Source organism: Nematostella vectensis, chromosome 8, assembly GCF_932526225.1.
Source record: "Nematostella vectensis chromosome 8, jaNemVect1.1, whole genome shotgun sequence".
Lineage (NCBI taxonomy): Eukaryota > Metazoa > Cnidaria > Anthozoa > Actiniaria > Edwardsiidae > Nematostella > Nematostella vectensis.
This window is the reverse complement of record NC_064041.1, coordinates 10,036,769-10,056,369: the sequence shown is the minus strand read 5'-3', so window position 1 is coordinate 10,056,369 and position 19,601 is coordinate 10,036,769. Positions and strand designations below refer to the sequence as shown.

At 49.7% G+C, this 19,601-nt stretch overlaps 1 protein-coding gene across 1 annotated transcript in view; it reads right to left on the bottom strand.

Moving 5' to 3' along the window:
- Positions 1-12,699: 12,699 nt before the first annotated feature.
- The window catches only part of LOC116611693 (E3 ubiquitin-protein ligase rnf213-alpha-like), a 66,108-nt gene continuing 59,206 nt past the window's right edge, over positions 12,700-19,601 (bottom strand). Inside the window, exons 81-87 of the mRNA XM_048731856.1 lie at positions 18,820-19,000; positions 17,836-18,043; positions 17,406-17,480; positions 15,380-15,577; positions 15,091-15,180; positions 14,365-14,546; positions 12,700-13,587 (exon numbers count right to left, since the gene is read on the bottom strand). Of these exons, the coding sequence (XP_048587813.1) occupies positions 13,428-13,587; positions 14,365-14,546; positions 15,091-15,180; positions 15,380-15,577; positions 17,406-17,480; positions 17,836-18,043; positions 18,820-19,000 (1,094 nt within the window). The 3' untranslated portion in view covers positions 12,700-13,427. The remainder of the gene's footprint in view (positions 13,588-14,364; positions 14,547-15,090; positions 15,181-15,379; positions 15,578-17,405; positions 17,481-17,835; positions 18,044-18,819; positions 19,001-19,601) is intronic.

Below are 19,601 nucleotides of genomic sequence, written 5' to 3'. Positions count from 1 at the left end.
TGGTCCTCGATTACCCATTCGCGATAGATTGGGCGAGGTTTTGATTGCCCGGCGTGAGAAAAAACGTGTAAAGGCCGCGGTGGCCCACCCTCTCATGCCTGGGCGTAGGGGCCAAACCGGCCCGTCCTCGTTTGTCTGGGCGTCCTCGTTGGCCCATACTCACTTGCATGGGCTAAGAGCTGCCCTGGCCCGCCCTCTTTCGCATCGGCTTAATGGCCGCCCTGGCCCACCCTCTCTCGCATGGGCTTAATGGCCGCCCTGGCCCGCCCTCACTCTCATCGGCTTAATGGCCGCACTGGCCCACCCTCTCTCGCATGAGCTTAATGGCCGCCCTGGCCCGCCCTCACTCTCATCGGCTTAATGGCCGCACTGGCACAACCCTCTCAAGCATGGGCTTAATGGCCGCCCTGGCCCGCCCTCACTCGACTGGGCTTAGTGGCTGCCCTGGCCTGTTCTCCCTCAAATCGGCTTAATGGCCGCCCTGGGCCACCCGCACTCGCATGGACTTAAGGGCCGCCCTGGCCCGCCCTCACTCGCATGGACTTGAGGGCCGCCCTGGCCCGCCCTCACTTAAAAACTTTCACCTATATCAATCGAGCCAAAACAAAGCATAGATAAACTTCCAAATTCTGAAAAGGGAATTAAATTTGATTGAAATTTGAATTCCCCACCATCTTGAAAATTTTCCTGGCCGCGCGAAAGGAATTTGAATCGAGTGAATAACTCCAAGCTTTGGCGGGAAGATCCCAAACAACGCATCCTCCCTAAACCCGCCAAAATTCAGAGACGGCAATACCACAAAATACCGGTGAAGTGCCCCCTATTGCAATGCTACCCACAATGAAGCGAAGAATAGTTTAAAGTCGAGAATTGTATGCGAAAAAAAATATTTAGTTGTATGTTTCAAAAACAGCGCGCGCTCGTAAGAACGTCATCATTCTTGATTGCGAATGCAGCGCGCGCGCACAATGCAAAAACAATGCAAACACTAAAAAATATCTGCTAAATTTGCAGATTTATTTGCTGAAGTTAAATAATCACCTGACTACCAGGTTGAGATATAAAGATGACTGTAAAAGTTGCAACCACACAACGTTCTTCAGCAATAACTAAGAAGAAATGAAGACGGGAACCGGTTTAGCGCGCGCATATGTTTTCTCCTGTGATTTGGCTGACATCTTGATCTACGTCACAATGGACTGGACCCGGGCCTTTCAGTTTACGGCCTTTTTTCCGAAGGTTGACCAAAATACCTCAATATTACAGATTTAAGTTATTCATGCAAACGCGTGTTTTATAGGGTCCATACGAACCACATACCATTTGGAAGATGAAAATATAAAGAATTGACAAAGTCTATCAACTCTGAAAGGTTATATGGCCGCCCTGGCCTGTCCTCCCTCAAATCGGCTTAATGGCCGCCCTGGCCCGCCCTCACTCTCATGGGCTTAAGAGCCGCCCTGGCCCTCCCTCTCTCGCATGGGCTTAATGGCCGCCCTGGCCCACCCTCACTCGACAGGCTTAGTAGCCGCCCTGGCCCGCCCTCACTCGACAGGCTTAGTGGCCGCCCAGGCCCGCCCTCACTCGCATAGGCTTAATGGCCGCCCTGGCCCGCCCTCACTCGCATGGGCTTAATGGCCGCCCTGGCCCGCCCTCACTCGCATGGGCTTAATGGCCGCCCTGGCCCGCCCTCTCTAGACTGGGCTTAGTGGCTGCCCTGGCCCGCCCTCTCTAGACTGGGCTTAAGGGCCGCCCTGGCCCGCCCTCTCTCGCATGGGCTAAATGACCGACCTGGCCCACCCCCTCTCGCATGTGCTTAATGGCCGCCCTGGCCCGCCCGCGCTCACTCGCATGCGCTTAGTGGCCGCCCTGGCCCACCCTCACTCGCATGCGCTTTGTGGCCGCCCTGGCCCACCCTCTTTCGAATGGGCTTAGTGGCCGCCCTGGCCCACACTCTTTCGCATGGGCTTAATTGACGCCCTGGCCCGCCCTCACTGGCATGGGCTTAATGGCCGCCCTGGCCCGCCCTCACTCGCATGGGCTCAATGGCCGACCGGGTCCGCACTTACTCGCATGGGCTTAAGGGCCACTCTGGCCCGCTCTCTCTCGCATGGGCTTAATGGCCGCCCTGGCCCGCCCTCACTCGCATGCTCTTAGTGGCCGCCCTGGCCCGGCATCCCTCGCATGGGCATAATGGCCGCCCTGGCCCGCCCTTACTCTTATGGACTTAAGGGCCACCCTGGCCCGTCCTCTCTCGCATGGGCTTAATGGCCGCCCTGGCCCGCCCTCACTCGCATGGGCTTAATGGCCGCCCTGGCCCGCCCTCTCTAGACTGGGCTTAGTGGCTGCCCTGGCCCGCCCTCTCTAGACTGGGCTTAAGGGCCGCCCTGGCCCGCCCTCTCTCGCATGGGCTAAATGACCGACCTGGCCCACCCCCTCTCGCATGTGCTTAATGGCCGCCCTGGCCCGCCCGCGCTCACTCGCATGCGCTTAGTGGCCGCCCTGGCCCACCCTCACTCGCATGCGCTTTGTGGCCGCCCTGGCCCACCCTCTTTCGAATGGGCTTAGTGGCCGCCCTGGCCCACACTCTTTCGCATGGGCTTAATTGACGCCCTGGCCCGCCCTCACTGGCATGGGCTTAATGGCCGCCCTGGCCCGCCCTCACTCGCATGGGCTCAATGGCCGACCGGGTCCGCACTTACTCGCATGGGCTTAAGGGCCACTCTGGCCCGCTCTCTCTCGCATGGGCTTAATGGCCGCCCTGGCCCGCCCTCACTCGCATGCTCTTAGTGGCCGCCCTGGCCCGGCATCCCTCGCATGGGCATAATGGCCGCCCTGGCCCGCCCTTACTCTTATGGACTTAAGGGCCACCCTGGCCCGTCCTCTCTCGCATGGGCTTAATGGCCGCCCTGGCCCGCCCTCACTCGCATGGGCTCAATGGCCGACCGGGCCCGCACTTACTCGTATGGGCTTAAGGGCCACCCTGGCCCGTCCTCTCTCGCATGGGCTTAATGGCCGCCCTGGCCCGCCCTCACTCGCATGCTGATAGTGGCCGCTCTGGCCCGGCATCCCTCGCATAGGCTTAATGGCCGCCCTGGCCCGCCCTTACTCGTATGGACTTAAGGGCCACCCTGGCCCGTCCTCTCTCGCATGGGATTAATGGCCGCCCTGGCCCGCCATCCCTCGCATGGGCTTAAGGGCCGCCCTGGCCCACCCTCACTCACATGGGCTTGGTGGCCGCCCTGGCCCTCCCTCACCCGCATGGTCTTAGTGGCCGCCCTGGCCCGCCCTCACTCGCATGGGCTTAAGGGCCGCCCTTGCCTACCCTCTCTCGAATGGGCTTAAGGCCGACCTGGCCCGCCCTCCCTCGCATGGGCTTAAGGGCCGCCCTGGCTTGCCCTCACTCGCATGGGCTTAGTGGCCGCCCTGGCCCGCCCTCACTCTGATAGGCTTAATGGCCGCTCTGGCCCGTCCTCCCATCTGTATAGGGGCTGGAGGGGAGGGGGGAGGCCAATCGACTCGCTTGTACTCACAGCCCGGCTAGGGCTTACGGGTGGACCTAATGCCCCCTCAGCCGCGCCTCGGGGCTTAAGGTTGACCTAACTAGCCTCATGGTCACCTCGCACAGTCTCGCTACCTATTGTAACGCCTTGATCTGTATGAGCATACTGGAAGGGAGGGGGATGTCCTATCACGGGCTAGCTGGATGGAATTGGAAATGGCAAACGAACTCTAAGATCGCTAGATAAGAACGCTGACGAGTCTTATGGCGACGCCTTGCATGAGCTTGATGGGTGGGGCTAGGGCGGACCTGAGGACCACTACAGCAACGCTGTTGAAGGTTAACTGGGGGAAGGGGGAGGGAACAAAGAACCGCCTAGCTCGCTCGGGATTGGGACTAGAACGAGCCAGCAGCATTGATTGTCTACGCCTAATAACACAAAATAACCTAGTAACACATACGCAAGAATCTGACTGTGACTTAAGTTTGTGTATCTAATTGGCTGTCCTAGCCTGGATCTAGTCGATCCAATAACGCATAATAGTACCCTGGCAGACAGTAAGGTAGATAACACGCACAGGCAGCCACCGCCACCTAATATAGGTAACATCGTGCTACACTGTACTGACAAGGCAACCTGCCCCTATAAACAGATCCAATGCCTCACCATATAATGGACTATACAACCGATGTCACCACCGTGTAATGCCATTGCTACAACAATAAAAAAAAACCAAGTTAGCTCTCCCTAAGACGGTCAATCACTGACTAGTTCCACGCGGTGCTGGTGTTGTTGACATGGTTGCTGTTATCCACGACACTCGGCTATTTGCTCGACTCTTTGCCAGCCTCAGTTACCTGCCCAAGCTAAGATATATATAGCATTCCACCAATTAATCAGCCGGAATCACCCGACATAAACGATAAAATAAGTTGAGCATATACTTCAGATATAGAAATCTGAAGTAAGTTACCTTACTTAAGTTAATACTCACGAATAGCCGTTCTCAAGAGGATCGAAGAACTCGATCAAATACACCTATAGTGTATAGCCGCCCCAACAAACCTTCCGTGTCAGTCTCAACAGAGCATGGGACAAATGGCTATCTCTGCAGATTGCTCCACTATTAGCACATGTGCCCTGCTGTTGATGGTTGATAGCTGTGGGTGAGATGTTTTTACCGACTTAGTCGCCTCCAACGCCGCTGAAATAGCTTTTAAAAAACCTCCAGGGATAGGAACATGAGCGGGACTAGTAAGCCTAGCGAAGATTTCTGTTTTGTACACCTCTTACACGGTAAAAACACGCCAAAATATCCCCGAATCCCGTGCTGAGTCATGAATTTGCAGGAATGCAAGAGAGAGTGCAAACGTGCCACGGCTTGAATGGAAATGGGCCCAGGCACCATTGGTCATCCTCGATTTTAACTTATGCTAAATTATGCTAATGTAGCATACATTAAGTTAAAATTGAGGATGACCGCGCGCTCCTGGGTCTAGTCCCTGCTGCGGTTTGGGTGCCCCCGGTTATTCAGGTTTTGGCACGTTTGCATCCTCTTTCAGAGTTCTGCAAATCTCGCTCGACTCAACACTGGATTCGCGGGTTTTTCGCCGTGTTTTCAATGTCAAAAAGTACTCAAGCAGGAATCTTCGGTAGGCCTACAAGTTCCAATCATGTTCGAACCGCCGGGAGCTGTTTTCAATGGTTGGAGGCGACCGCTTCGGTAAAAGCAAACAACTCAAGACCATTTAGTGTGACAGAGCTATAGCATCTCAACATCAGGGCACGTTTGCTAGTGGAGGAAAAGATGCAATTGCAGTTAGCATTGACGAACCTTCACTTCACGTCGGTGGTAGTGGTGAGTAATATATACTGTCAGTATATATGCAGTGTGCTGGCTTGTCGTTTTGTAGAATGCCACGATGTTAGCAGAGTCAGTGTGTCAAGCATGTACTTAACAGAAGCTGGTAGCAGTTGAGCTGGCTGAACGACAGAAACCTAACTATCAACAACATTTGCTGAATTGGCTCGGGTTACCTTACTATGGTTAGACGTATTTACTTGTAATAATCTTGCTGGGGAATACCAACCACACTGGTGGATCATATTGCTGTATATGACTTTGCATTTGGAGGAGAACAGCTGCAGCCAAGCCTCGCCCGGGGGATTTTGATATTGTGTTGGGGCGGCTAATCCACCTCTCTCTCAATGCCCTAGCAGTGTTGTGTTGGGGAGGGCAAAAGCTCCCCCCACCAGCCCCAGTGCTGTTGTATTGGGATGGGTAAACCCCATCTCCTCCCTCTTAGCCCCAGCAGTACGCCACCTGCAGTGGATCTAGGCCCTAGAATGCCATGAGGTGTGGCCTCACTCATAACTGCGTTGCCTGGAAAGATGATGGCGTCTCCTCGAGACTAGAGCTTTGTCATATATATATATATATATATCTAATCTAGCTAACCACCCTGTACGCAACTAATTTACTCAAGAACTATAGAACCGCCCCCTCCCCCCCACACCTCGTGACATTCCAGCTCCTCCCAGCCTCCTAAAGCGACTTAGCAACAACGACTAGCAATTTGTGTTTGTTAAGTATCTAAATGTGTAGTCTGCAAAACAGCGGTAAAACGTCTGCGCATGCGTCAGAATATAAAAAACAAAATGGCGGAAATGCAATGCCAGTTCTGGAACAAAACGAAACAATTCGGGATTTTTATACTATAACAATGGCTTAGTCACTCCAGATCTCTACAATATAGAATCCTCTATAATTGTGAATGTGGTTTTATGAGTTTTAATTGTTAGACATGGCCGCATTTTCCTGGAAAGTTTGGAAATAGATGTTTCCCCGGAACAAGCATGTACGAATTATGGTAAGACAAATGCGCAAAACAGAACAGAATGAAAGACGCCGTGGACCCGCATCTCCGTGACCAACAAGCCGGCTCCCGAAAGGAGAGATCGTGCACGGACCAGATCGCAACCCTGCGCATCATTCTGGAGCAGTCCCTGGAGTGGAACTCGCCCCTCTACGTCAACTTCATCGACTATGAGAAGGCGTTTGACAGCGTTGACAGGCAGACGCTCTGGAGACTACTGAGACACTACGGAGTGCCAGAGAAGATAAGATAATTTATTTTGCATGTATGTGCATTATTAGGGCACAAATAAACGATAAGTAATTAAATAATTATTTTAGGATATTGTTTGTCATAAAGGGCTTATTGTTTGTACGGAGGCGCTAACGTTTGTAAGAAGCACGCAAATGACTTTCACAAAATACTATTGTTTGCACTTGCTGTAATAAAATTGTTAATGAATATTTCGTTCACTGTATTGATTGCGAGCTCTCGTATTATTGATATTCTGTCTGTGCTATTGTTATGTTTCAACGCGCAAATGAAAATAGATTTTTCATTCCTGGTTGTCGAATAGTGTAAATGAATGTGAAGAAAATGCAATTGTGTGCACTCATTTATGTAAAGTTCGTTAATGTATTTCCTTTTAGTTCAAATGATTTTACTTTCGCTTAAATGACAGTACATCGGCGTAAATGTTTGTAAATTTTGGCTAAAATGAATGTGTATTTCTTGGTAATGAAAAGCAAAAGGGGGGGACTGTGGGGGGGGGGGGGGGGTTCATAGAAACGAGTGGGAGGCGCGAATCGCCCCTCCGGGCCTCCCAGCCCCGTCTTAGGCTTGGAAGGCGCGAATCCCCCCTCCGACCCCATTCCAGGCTGGGGGCTTTCAGTGGCACCGAAACGCGTTTCGCGTAGATTAATAATTGCCGATTGTTAATCTACGTCGGGACCACTTCGCGTAGATGGGTAAATCTACGCAAAACACACTCCGCGTAGATGGGTAATTAGCGATTGTTAGCAATCATTAATCTATGTCGGGGACGCCAGCGCCTTGTGCTAGGGCCTGAGGGCCGTGAAAACGAGGGACGCGGATCGGGCCGCCAACCTACGGAACGCGGAATGACCGTTTTTCGGCCGTAAATTCAAAGCCGCTGGCGTGGCGTTTAAACCTGAGTTTTACTCGAACATCTCGCTCCCGAACTCCTCGCGAATTTTTTGCAGCCTCTTTTTCATCTTTTCGCGGGTCTCCAGGGAGGGCCCTTTCCTGCTTTTTTTCTCACGCGGTGCGAGGCCGTGTCGAGCTCTAATAGCGGCCTTGAGCGTGTAGTATCTCTCTTGTTCCCGAAGTACTAGCCGAAACTCTTCGTCTGAGACATGCCCGTCTTGCAGAGCCTTAGAGACCAGCTCACTAATCGAGTTTTTCTTACTCTCCGCTAAAACCATCGTGTCTTCGTGTTTAGCCACCTTGCTCGTAAGACCCCTAGAGACTACCCCGCGCCCACGCCCACGACACCGACCAGCCCAGCGACCCCTGCCAGCGGACCGCCGATCAGAACCCCCATCCCACTCAAAGAGACCCCCACCCCGGCGCTGGAAAGTGCCCCTGCCGTGATGCCGGATGCCACAGACACAGCATGGGTAACGGCGAAGGCGCGCTTATACTTCTTCCGCACCTGTCGATGATGCGTTATCTCGTTGTCTAGAACCGCCCGAGTGTCACATATTTTCTGGAGTCGGAAGCTTTGCACGTCGCCGCCGATGCTTGCCGGAGCGGCAGGCGTCATGTGCGTACCCTTTGGTGGGCAGACGCTGGGAAGCGAGGGGTATATGGCACCGCTGCTAACGTCGCTGTCTGCCATGCTTGTTATGTCGGACCTAGGTTAGCTCTAATACGAGGCGAACAGGCTTGCCCTTAAAGTCCACAAGCTACCGCGGTCATCCCTGATCCATATTTGGATACTCGAGACAAACTCAGAAGAAGATGCTGCGGCACAAACGGGGATGTCGGGTCCATAGACGACTTTCTCGTGCGGCCTCCCGCGGGTTTCTAGGCAAGCGAGGACGTTTGAAAATTCGCCTAAGGAGAGGCATTGCGTGCGGTCTACGATATCGCAGCAGATTTAGAGGGCCTCTATTTTCGGCAAAGCCACCTTAAGTGGGGGCCCCCAAGGGCAGTGCGAGGCCCCGCTCCCCCAACTGATCGTCTTTAGCCTCTAGGCCAAATAGTGCGCAAAGCTCGGCATTCAGGAACGCAACGCCATTGGACATGAGCACGATCTTCCCGGTGAGGGGATCCAGCTTCGCGGTCAGAATCTCGTTTTCGGCGCCTTTGGTGAGCACAATATGTAGGACCACCATTGTGTTGAATATAGCCCGTCTTCGTGTTTAATAGGGCTGAGCATGGATTGGGAAGGCTGGCGGATGCTGAACGAGGAGGCGATTCCCCGAAGGGAGGTAGAAGAGACGAAGAAGGCGGCAACTGCGGCGGGAGCCTCTATAGCCGAACATACCAAACACGCTATAGCCGAACAAGTCAAACGCGCAAAACCCGGTTTCCCTAGGTCTCTGACCCTCGCGCAAAAGTTGCTCTACGCCGTGCCGGCGACCCCCGTGGAGAGCACGGCCTCAGACGTCACCCCACTACTCACCCAGCTAGAGATAAACGTGGCTGAGGACAAATCATTCACGACTAGGGTCCGAGACATATTCAAAGAGACAGTAGTCACGCACAAGTCCGCCAGGGAGTATCGCCGGTGGCTATCAGAGCCTTCCTATGGGTACTGGCCACAGCAACTCAACTTTGCGGTCTGGTGTGCAACCGCCGGATGTGGGGTGTCCCTAACCGACCCCGCTTTCGCCACGCTCCCCTCTTTCATCAGGGGATTTCTAAGGTTTCACGTCTACTTTACCACCCGGAGGATACTCTACGAGCTCGACGCCCCCCTGCCTGGCGACAGCCCGTTCACGCAAAAAGGTAACCCCTACAAGAAGGCCGCTTCCGAGCGTCTATGTATAGAGTCCGGTTTGGCGCGTAAGCCGGACTTCCGATGGAAAGGCGGGCGGAACCACGGGCTAGGCGATGTGTTTGTGTTCTACCCGGGGGAGGGGTATCGCAACGTGCACGTGATCCGTCGCTACGACACGGCGGCGGACGAGTACCCGAGCCACCTCAATCTGTTTAGCGACGAAGGTGGGACGTACAATAGTGGGAAGCAGGTGGGTGCAGGTGCAATATAGCTGGTTTGCGCCTCCCAAAGGTGAGGGGCTGACAAAGGCAGGGCTGGGAAGACCCGATCGCTTGGTCGAGGCGTTCGTGTACACAGTGCTTGGCGCGCAGGTAAACGTCCGTTCCTCTATCGCGGGGGCCGGTGGGCCGGCCATGGAGGCGCAGGCGGAGTTCACGAAGCTGCTTGAAGACGCGATCATAGAAAACGACATCGCTCAAAGCGTGCAAAGGTACCAGTTAGCCGTGCAGGAAGCCAAGGTGAGACTGAGTCTTGCGGTCGCACCAGGAGTGTGGCTGATGCCGAGCGATCTGGTGATAAACACGCAAAGCGTCGTGGGCTACAACAATAAGCTGCAGAAAGCCACAGACTCCATGACGCTCGGCGCGAACGCGATCAACACAAAGCCAGTAGGTGCTCATAACATGGCCGGTGGGCATCCTAGGGTGCAACACGTGACTGACCCTGGGATCGACCGCGAGGTGCGAAGCAAGGCTTCCGCCCCTGCGAAAGTGCACGCAGAGGGCGCAGCCCCTGCCCCCTCTCCACGTATGCACGCTGCGCATAGCATGACTGCCGCCGGAACGGCAAGCGCAAACGGACCGGGCGAAAAAAGTGACCACACCGCCCTCAAGGCGGGGTTGTCGGCACTCGCGTGCCATAAAATAAAGAATCATTTTATCGAGCGCTAACAATATCAATGAGGTTGACTTTAAAATGAAGTTCTTTATTCGGGATAATCAAATCAATCCTTTTCGCGGCTTTTAATCTGAAGTCCAACAAAAAACACACTATGGGCGCAGGGTGATACTTAACTATTCCCACGACCTCCTAGAAGCCCGAAAATCTAAAAGCAACGTAAATCGAAAAAATCGCATCAAGTCAGAAAAAAACCCCATACACATTAACAGGCATTCTTTCTTCCAGGCATTCGTGTAAACATTAGGACATTTTTGTTAAAGGAGCTATTGTTTTCATCTGACTTTCGTAACGCGGGTCTGTTCACTGTGCAGCCAACCCCGTTCATTTTAGCAACAATTATGAAAACAGCTTCGAAATAATGATACTTTTTGAAAGAACATTTGGATAAATAAGCTGGATTTACATCTCAGGAAAGGTTAATGGTTTTGTATCATTAGTTTTGGTATGTTTAAATCTACAATATTCGAGGCAAAAAGATAAAAACAAATGCTGATTGATACGGAACTAGGGCTGCTACGGAACTGGTTATCGTACTGTAATGAACCTCACTACAAAGGGTGGGTCTTAGGAAAGGGGCTCTGTACTGTACCTCACTACAAAGCGTGGGTCTTAGGGAAGGGGCTCTGTACTGTACCTTACTACAAAGGGTGAGTCTGGTGAAAGGGGCTCTGTACTCTACCTCACTACAAAGGGTGGGTCTTAGGGAAGGGGCTCTGTACTGAACATCACTAGAAAGGGTGGGTCTGGTGAAAGGGGCTCTGTACTGTACCTCACTACAAAGGGTGGGTATTAGGGAAGGGGCTCTGTACTGTACCTCACTACAAAGGGTGGGTCTGGTGAAAGGGGCTCTGTACTGTACCTGACTACAAAGGGTGGGTCTGGTGAAAGGGGCTCTGTACTGAACCTCACTACAAAGGGTGGGTCTGGTGTAACGGGCTCTGTACTGTACCTCACTACAAAGGGTGGGTCTTGGGGAAAGGGCTCTGTACTGTACCTCACTACAAAGGGTGGGTCTGGTGAAAGGGGCTCTGTACTGTACCTCACTACAAAGGGTGGGTCTGGTGAAAGGGGCTCTGTACTGTACCTCACTACAAAGGGTGGGTCTAGGGGAAGGGGCTCTGTACTGTACCTTACTACAAAGGGTGGGTCTTTTGGAAGGGGCTCTGTACTGTACCTCACTACTAAGGGTGGGTCTGGTGAAAATGGCTCTGTACTATACCTCACTACAAAGGGTGGGTCTTAGGGAAGGGGCTCTGTACTGCACCTCACTACAAAGGGTAGGTCTTAGGGAAGGGGCTCTGTACTGTACCTCACTACAAAGGGTGGTTCTTAGGGAAGGGGCTTTGTAGTATACCTCACTACAAAGGGTGGGTCTTAGGGAAGGGGCTCTGTACTGCACCTCACTACAAAGGGTAGGTCTTAGGGAAGGGGCTCTGTACTGTACCTCACTACAAAGGGTGGTTCTTAGGGAAGGGGCTTTGTAGTATACCTCACTACAAAGGGTGGGTCTTAGGGAAGGGGCTCTGTACTGTACCTCACTACAAAGGGTGGGTCTTAGGGAAGGGTTCTGTACTGTACCTCACTACAAATGGTGGGTCTGGGGGAAGGGGCTCAGTACTGTACCTCACTACAAATGGTGGGTCTTAGGGAAGGGGCTCTGTACTGTACCTCACTAAAAAGGGTGGGTCTTGCGGAAGGGGCTCTGTACTGTACCTGACTACAAAGGGTGGGTCTGGGGGAAGGGGCTCTGTACTGTACCTCACTACAAATGGTGGGTCTGGGTGAAGGTGCTCTGTACTGTACCTCACTAAAAAGGGTGGGTCTTAGGGAAGGTGCTCTGTACTGTACCTCACTACAAAGGGTGGGTCTGGGGGAAGGGGCTCTGTACTGTACCTCACTACAAGGGGTGGGTCTGGGGGAAGGGGCTCTGTACTGTACCTCACTACAAAGGGTGGGTCTGGGGGAAGGGGCTCTGTACTGTACCTCACTACGAAGGGTGGGTATTAGGGAAGGGGCTCTGTACTGTACCTCACTACAAAGGGTGGGTCTTGGGGAAGAGGCTCTGTACTGTACCTGACTCCAAAGGGTGGGTCTTGGGGAAGGGGCTCTGTACTGTACCTCACTACAAAGTGTGGGTCTGATAAAAGGGGCTCTGTACTGTACCTCACTACAATGGGTGGGTCTTAGGGAAGGCGCTCTGTGCTGTACCTCACTACAAAGGGTGGGTCTGGTGAAAGGGGCTCTGTACTGTACCTCACTACAAAGGGTGGGTCTGGTGAAAGGTGCTCTGTACCTCACTACAAAGGGTGAGTCTTAGGGAAGGGGCTCTGTACTGTACCTCACTACAAAGGGTGGGTCTGGGGGAAAAGTCTTTGTAATTACTTCAAAGGTTATGTTAGTGTGTACAGTTTTGTAGGAATTGCAAAAGAAATTTATTAACGTTTATATCTATAAAAAAAGAAAACCCTTGTACATGTGTCCTTTTTTTCTTTTCTTATCGTTTTAATGAACATTAATGTATTTCAGGTATTATGATTAAGGTCCTCTGGTGTCTTTGTTGCAAACCAATGCAGAAATTTGTTGTTATTGACATGTAAGACAACAGTAGCACATTTTTAATCAAAACTATCATACATCTCTACATGCACGAATTGCGCTCCTAATTCGTATACAAATTGTTGGCAATAAACATGGCCCTAAAATAAAACAAACACCAATAGAACACACAGCCCAGAGGCTGTAAACCGCTATTCAACATTGTGGATCCCAAGCAGCATGGTTTAAAAATTATAGGGTGGTTAAGTTTTATAATTGGTGTAATAAGAATTTCAACTTGTTTTTCCAGTCTCTGTCATCCTCCCAACAAACACGAACGACTGAGGATTTCCCAAAATGAAAATCTAGCTGAGGCTATGGACATCAAGCGCTGCGCCCTTGCTTCAGGGTAACCTTCCTACGTTGCCTATGGTTATTGCCCATCAAGTGGAGACCCGCCTGGGTCGCTCATTGTGACTCTCAACCAAGAATCCCATTTCTACGTTATATATGGTTATTGCCAACAAAGTGGTGCCTAGCCTACATTAGTTATGGCCAGTGCTAGCCAAGTGATGCCCTGCCTATGTTTCTCATGGTTACTGTCAATCAAGTGGTGCCCCGCCTACGTCGTTCATGGTTACTGTCACTTAGCCTGACCACAGTTCTCCAGAGGTGAACGATGTGCTTAAGCTGTACGTTCTGAGGAATGTTCTTGATTTCAGGTGTAGATCTGTCCTCAAGGATCCAAGGCATGACATCCTGCAGACTGTATCAAACAAGATTTACAGTTCGTTTTCAATAGCTCGAGTCTCCAAGAGAATCAGCTCGATGGGTAACGAGTCAATCACTGATGGTAGTTTATTCTCTTTAAAAAACTACCGAATTACTTATACCTGGTCAATATTGTTAAATTAACGCAGCATACCACAAAAGTTGTTGGGTATAACTAGAAAAACTACAGACAAGCTGTAGAAAAACTAGATGGTAGGCGCGGTGTAGACAAGCTATAAATCGACAAAATGTTAAAAAAAAGTATGTTTTACGCCTCTGTGAAACAGAGTATGTTGCGTCAGGCCTTCGTCAATTAACTCAGCAACTACTCTGTTTCACAGGGGCGTACAACACACTTTTTCAACCTTTTGTTGATTTATAACGCATAAAAGCTCTTAGGGCCCCGCGGCATATTTTTTGCCTCAAAGAAGGTTTTATAGAGAGAGAGGGAGGGAGTGTATTGAAATATTGTTGCTCTAGAGGGGAATTATTGATGAGAGGGAAACTGAATAGGACTTTTACGGTCAGACCAGTCTATTCCCAGGCCTTTTGACCGGGTTTTTTCTGATTAGTTAGATGTGTGACGTCACAGAAAGCCATTTCATCATGTCTGGGTTGTCGATTGTAGTCCCATTTTGCCTCACGGCCAACCACATCAATCCTGCACAAAACTCCTGGGACTAGGCTTATATAAAAGATATGACGGTATAATAAAACAAAACAGGTTGAAAAGTGAAACTGCAGTAAAGTTAGCCTTGTTACGAATATTGACCTTGATTCGTGATTGAACTTGTCTGATTGGTCGAGCCGTAAGATGATGATCTCTAGCAGTGTAGTGAGCAGAGAGTAGATGTTGGCTTCGTCCAGTTTTCTGAGCTCTTCATTCAGCCGCAATTCGTCAGTATCGCTCCTTAGTTTGTCCTTGAACTTATTCGGAAGATGTTCAAACGGGTCCTAAACGGTAAAGAAGACCAATAAAAAGTATTTTGATTTTTGAAAACTTCAGATTAAATACGTGTAGACAAGTGAAACGGGTCCTGCATAAAATAACAAACAAGCCAAAGAGGATTTGCCGTACGACGTTACGATTACGACAATAAACACGTCAAACAGGATTTGATACTTACGACAAGACGTTACGTTTACGAAAATACACAGGTCAAACAGGATTTGGCACTCACGACACGACGTTACGATTATGACATTAAACATGTCAAACATGATTTGATACTTACGACAAGACGATACGTTTACGACAACAAACAGGTCAAACAGGATTTGACACTTATGACACGAGTTTACGATTACGACATTAAACATGTCAAACAGGATTTGGCACTCACGACACGACTTTACGATTACGAAATGAAACAGGTCAAACAGGTTTTGATAAAATAGCTAACAGGGTCATTAGAATGACTAACAGGTCAAACAAGTCCACACCAGTCGAACAAAGATCAACAAAAAAGTCAAACAGGTTCTGACCAGTCATGCGTACCTGTCCACTGGCCATCAGGTGCTTGGCACGCTCGATATTCAAAAGAAACCACAGGGAAACCACATGTTGAAGCTGGCAAACTTCTTCTGCCTACAATTTTAACATGTTGATGAATAAGATAAATTGCCGGGCTACTGTTCTTTATGAGCAAAAAAACGAGTAAAACAGATACAAACATTGTAGGTATTTTTAATTCAAACGATGTTTGAAAGTTTAATGTTAATAAATATTAGGATCGGCAATTTGGCATTTGAAGAGTTTTAAAAACAGGCTTCTTTAACATCGTTACCTTTCGGTTACGAAGTCCTAAATCACTGGGCATGCTTAGGACATCTCTCATGAATCCGCTGACCGGCATATCTGGTTTCCCACCTCCTGAGCCCAGGAATGTGATAGCGATGGTGAGGGACGTCAGTGCTTCCGTGAGGTCCTGGAGCGAGCGATAAGAACTCGCGATCTGGTGCTGAATGGCTAGCGACAACGACTCCTGAAGAAAGGAGGGAAGAACGAGGAAGGTTTGTTTTGTTGGACGAATGACCTAAACCCTGTCATACCGCTACCCTAACCTTATCCCTTCCCTACCCTAACCTTACCAAACCAACTCACCTTTTCCCCATCCTAACCTTACCCATTCCCTACCCTAACCTTACCCTTTTCCTACCCTACCCTAACCTTACCCTTTCCCCATCCTAACCTTACCCTTTCCCTACCCTACCCTACCCTTTCCCTACCCTAACCTTTACCTACCCTACCCTAACCTTATCCTTCCCCTACCCTACCCTACCATTACCTTACCCTTTCCCTACCCTACCATTACCTTACCCTTTCCCTACCCTACCCTAGCCTTACCTTACCTTACCCTTTCCCTACCCTACCCTAACCTTACCCTTTCCCTAACCTAACCTTACCCTTTCCCTACCCTACCCTTACCTTATCCTAACCTTACCCTTTCCCTACCTTAACCTTACCCTACCCTAAAATTGTCCTTTCCCTACCATAACCTTACCCCACCCCACCCACCAATCCCTACCTTACCCTTTCCCCATCCTAACCTTACCATTTCCCTACCCTAACCTTACCATTTCCCTACCCTAACCTTACTCTTTCCCCATCCTAACCTCACTCTTTCCCTACCCTAACCTTACCCTTTCCTACCCTAACCTTACCCTTTCCCTACCCTTCCCTAACCTTACCCTTTCCCTACCCAAACCTTACCCTTTCTGTACCCTAACCTTACCCTTTCCCTACCCAAACCTTACCCTTTCCCTACCCTACCCTACCCTAACCTTACCCTACCCTTACCCTACCCTTACCCTACCCTTACCTTACCCTACCCTAACCTTATCCTATCCCTCCATAACCTTACCCCACCACCCATCCCTACCTTACCCCACCCCACCCTACCCCTTATACTTTCACTACCCTAACCTTACCCTTTCCCCATCCCTACCTTACCCTACCCTACCCTAACCTTACCATTTCCCTACCCTAACCTTACTCTTTCCCCATCCTAACCTTACTCTTTCCCTACTTAAACCTTACCCTTTCCCTACCCTAACCTTACCCTTTTCCTACCCTTTGCCTACCCTACTCTACCCTAACCTTACCCTTTCCGTACCCTAACCTTACCCTTTCCCTACCCTACCCTACCCTACCCTACCCTAACCTACCCTACCCTACCCTACCCTACCCAAACCTTACCCTTTCCCTACCCTACCCTACCCTACCCTTACCCTTTCCCTACCCTAACCTTACCATTTCCCTACCCTAACCTTATCCTTTCACTACCCAAACCTTACCCTTTCCCTACCCAAACCTTACTATTTCCCTACCCAAACCTTACCCTTTCCCTACCCTACCCTAACCTTACCCTTTCCCTACCCTACCCTAACCTTACCCTTTCCCTACCCTAACCATACCCTTTTCCTACCCTAATCTTACACTTTCCCTACCCAAACCTTACCCTTTCCCTACCCAAACCTTACCCTTTCCCTACCCTACCCTAACCCTTTCCCTACACTACCATTACCTTACCCTACCCTAACCTATATCTTTCCGTACCCAAACCTTCCCTTGCCCTACCCTAACCTGACCCTTTCCCTACCCTACCTTACCCTTTCCCTACCCTACCCTTGCCCTTTTCCTACCCAAACCTTGCCCTTGCCCTTTCCCTACCCAAACCTTACCCTTTCCCTAACCTAACCTTACCCTTTCCCTACACTACCATTACCTTACCCTACCCTAACCTTTATCTTTCCCTACCCAAACCTTTCCCTGCCCTACCCTAACCTTACCCTTTCCCTACCCTACCTTACCTGGGGTATTTTGTCGCGTAGTGACGTAAGCACCGAGTCTGCGCTGACGGTCGACATTTGGATGTAGCGATCCTCCTACCACGCATAATAAAATTACCACCACATAGCCACCATGCAATACGAGAAAAAGATAACTATCATTTAACACCATATAAGGGCATGTTGGCGAGAAAAAAAGTTTCGGACTTTTCATGTGATATCTTTTGCTAAAATGCTTTTTTTTTCAAAGAAATATTATTTTGACTCATAACACGTTAACCACTTAAAAAAACTCCAACTTGACTAAAACGGACAATAAACTGAGCGCTGTGGTAATGTTGACAACATTCTTACCCGTCCCATTACGAATCACAAAGTCATAAAAATAAATAGTACATATTTTACTGGGCAATTTTAGAGCTCACTCGAGCAGGGCCTGCCATCCCCTCACCTTGAAGTCAATGAGCGCCCTCCCACGTATAAACCTGTCAATCACTTGTCTTTCCATGCCAACCCAGTCGTACGTTACATGGGCTCCCTGTGCAACCTCGAACGAGTAGCGGCATTGCCCGAGCACCAGTGGCAAAAGGTCCCGGTCAGGGTTATAGGACACTAAGTGAGCCTCTCTCACTTTGGCCAGCGGTACGTGGGGCACATCGCTACAAAAGGAATTCCACGTCATTATTACAAACGAAGATAACCCTATCTTCGGAATAACAGCCTTTGTGTCTTGTCTTTGCGCTTATAACAAAGTTTCTAAGCAGTAAATGAGAAAGGAAAGAAAAAAGATGGAGAGAAAGGAGAAAGGAAAAAATCGAGTGTCTCATCTTGTGTAGTTAGTAAATACTGCCACTGGTCACTACCAGATGGTTTATTGTATATTGTTTATTTTTTTTATTAAATCCTTTCTATTCAGGTGAGTGTAGTGGAGCTTGAAGCGACGGGACCTCCGGTTTAGAGTCCTTATCCGAGAAGACTGGAAACACAGGAGAACTCACTTATGACACAATTCGAATCAAGGCATGAACTCGGTAGAATCCCAAATCAGAGTGTCAGGATTCGAACCTGGGCCACAGCGGTAAGAGGCCGACGCGCTAATACACAAGGCCCAAAAATCATACCAGAAGCGGATCCTCACAGCCTTGTTTTTGTAAAAAAATTCCCGATCATAATTTGCTGTTGTATGATTTGTGTGTTGCCTCGTTAAGGGTCGTAGCATTTTACTGTATGGAAGCGAAATTCCCCTTTTTAAACATGATTGTTAAATGTATGCAATATGTGTTTTTTAAATTTGTATCATAGTTTGAGTGGGAAACCTGAATTGGAAAAAAAAAACTAGTCGTTTTTCTTTAAGAAAAGAAAAATTCTGTTTAGTTAAAGTAAAAGTAATAAGGTTTTCTCGTAAACGCGTGGATAGCAAAGACGTTACTTGTACCTGCTGTGGATGTCCGCTGACCGATTGTACAGCTGCAGTAGCTCGTTGTGAGTATGCACCAGGAATCTGACTAGCACAAGTGAGCAGGTCCCAGGGCCACTATTGGACGGGAGGAATAGGGCAACCGGGCAGTCGTCTCCAACATCAGTCTCCAACAGTCGCCTCTCGGCTTCGGATGCGCCTGCGGGAAGAGGTCAGCAGTTGGGAACTTAAATACGTTGGTCCTTCATATATTGTTCACTATAGTAATGGTTGGGGTTAGGATTAGTAAAACCTACATTCTCACTTGCACTGCATCCATATTATAAGCAACAACAACGGCGAAGGCATTTAGTGTTTAGTGCTCAATTTGTATTTAGTTTCGATAAAAATAAATCATGTAAATAGTCCGTAATAAGCAAGGATGAGCCTAGGGCGGGCTATTTCGAACAATGATAGTCTACAGCGCGAACACCTCCTACAACTCCAAAGAAACTTGTTAAAGCTTGTTTTGTTTCCCTGCTAGCAGAAGTCTCTCGAGCACCAGGAATGAGAGAGGCTTTTTGCTGGCCCGTGACAAGTTCCCTACCGAGCACGTATCAGGCAACGAGTGATATTTCACGCGAAACGTGACAGCAAAGAACCGGTTTTCGTCGTTCACGGTCTTGCTATTCAAAAAACGACAATATCATCCAATCGTACACTACGCACAAATACACAATGAGCGAAAACACACACACACATAAAACATTGTTTGTGCGTTTCCCTAGGAACAAAAAAAACCGTATTTGAAAACCGGTTTG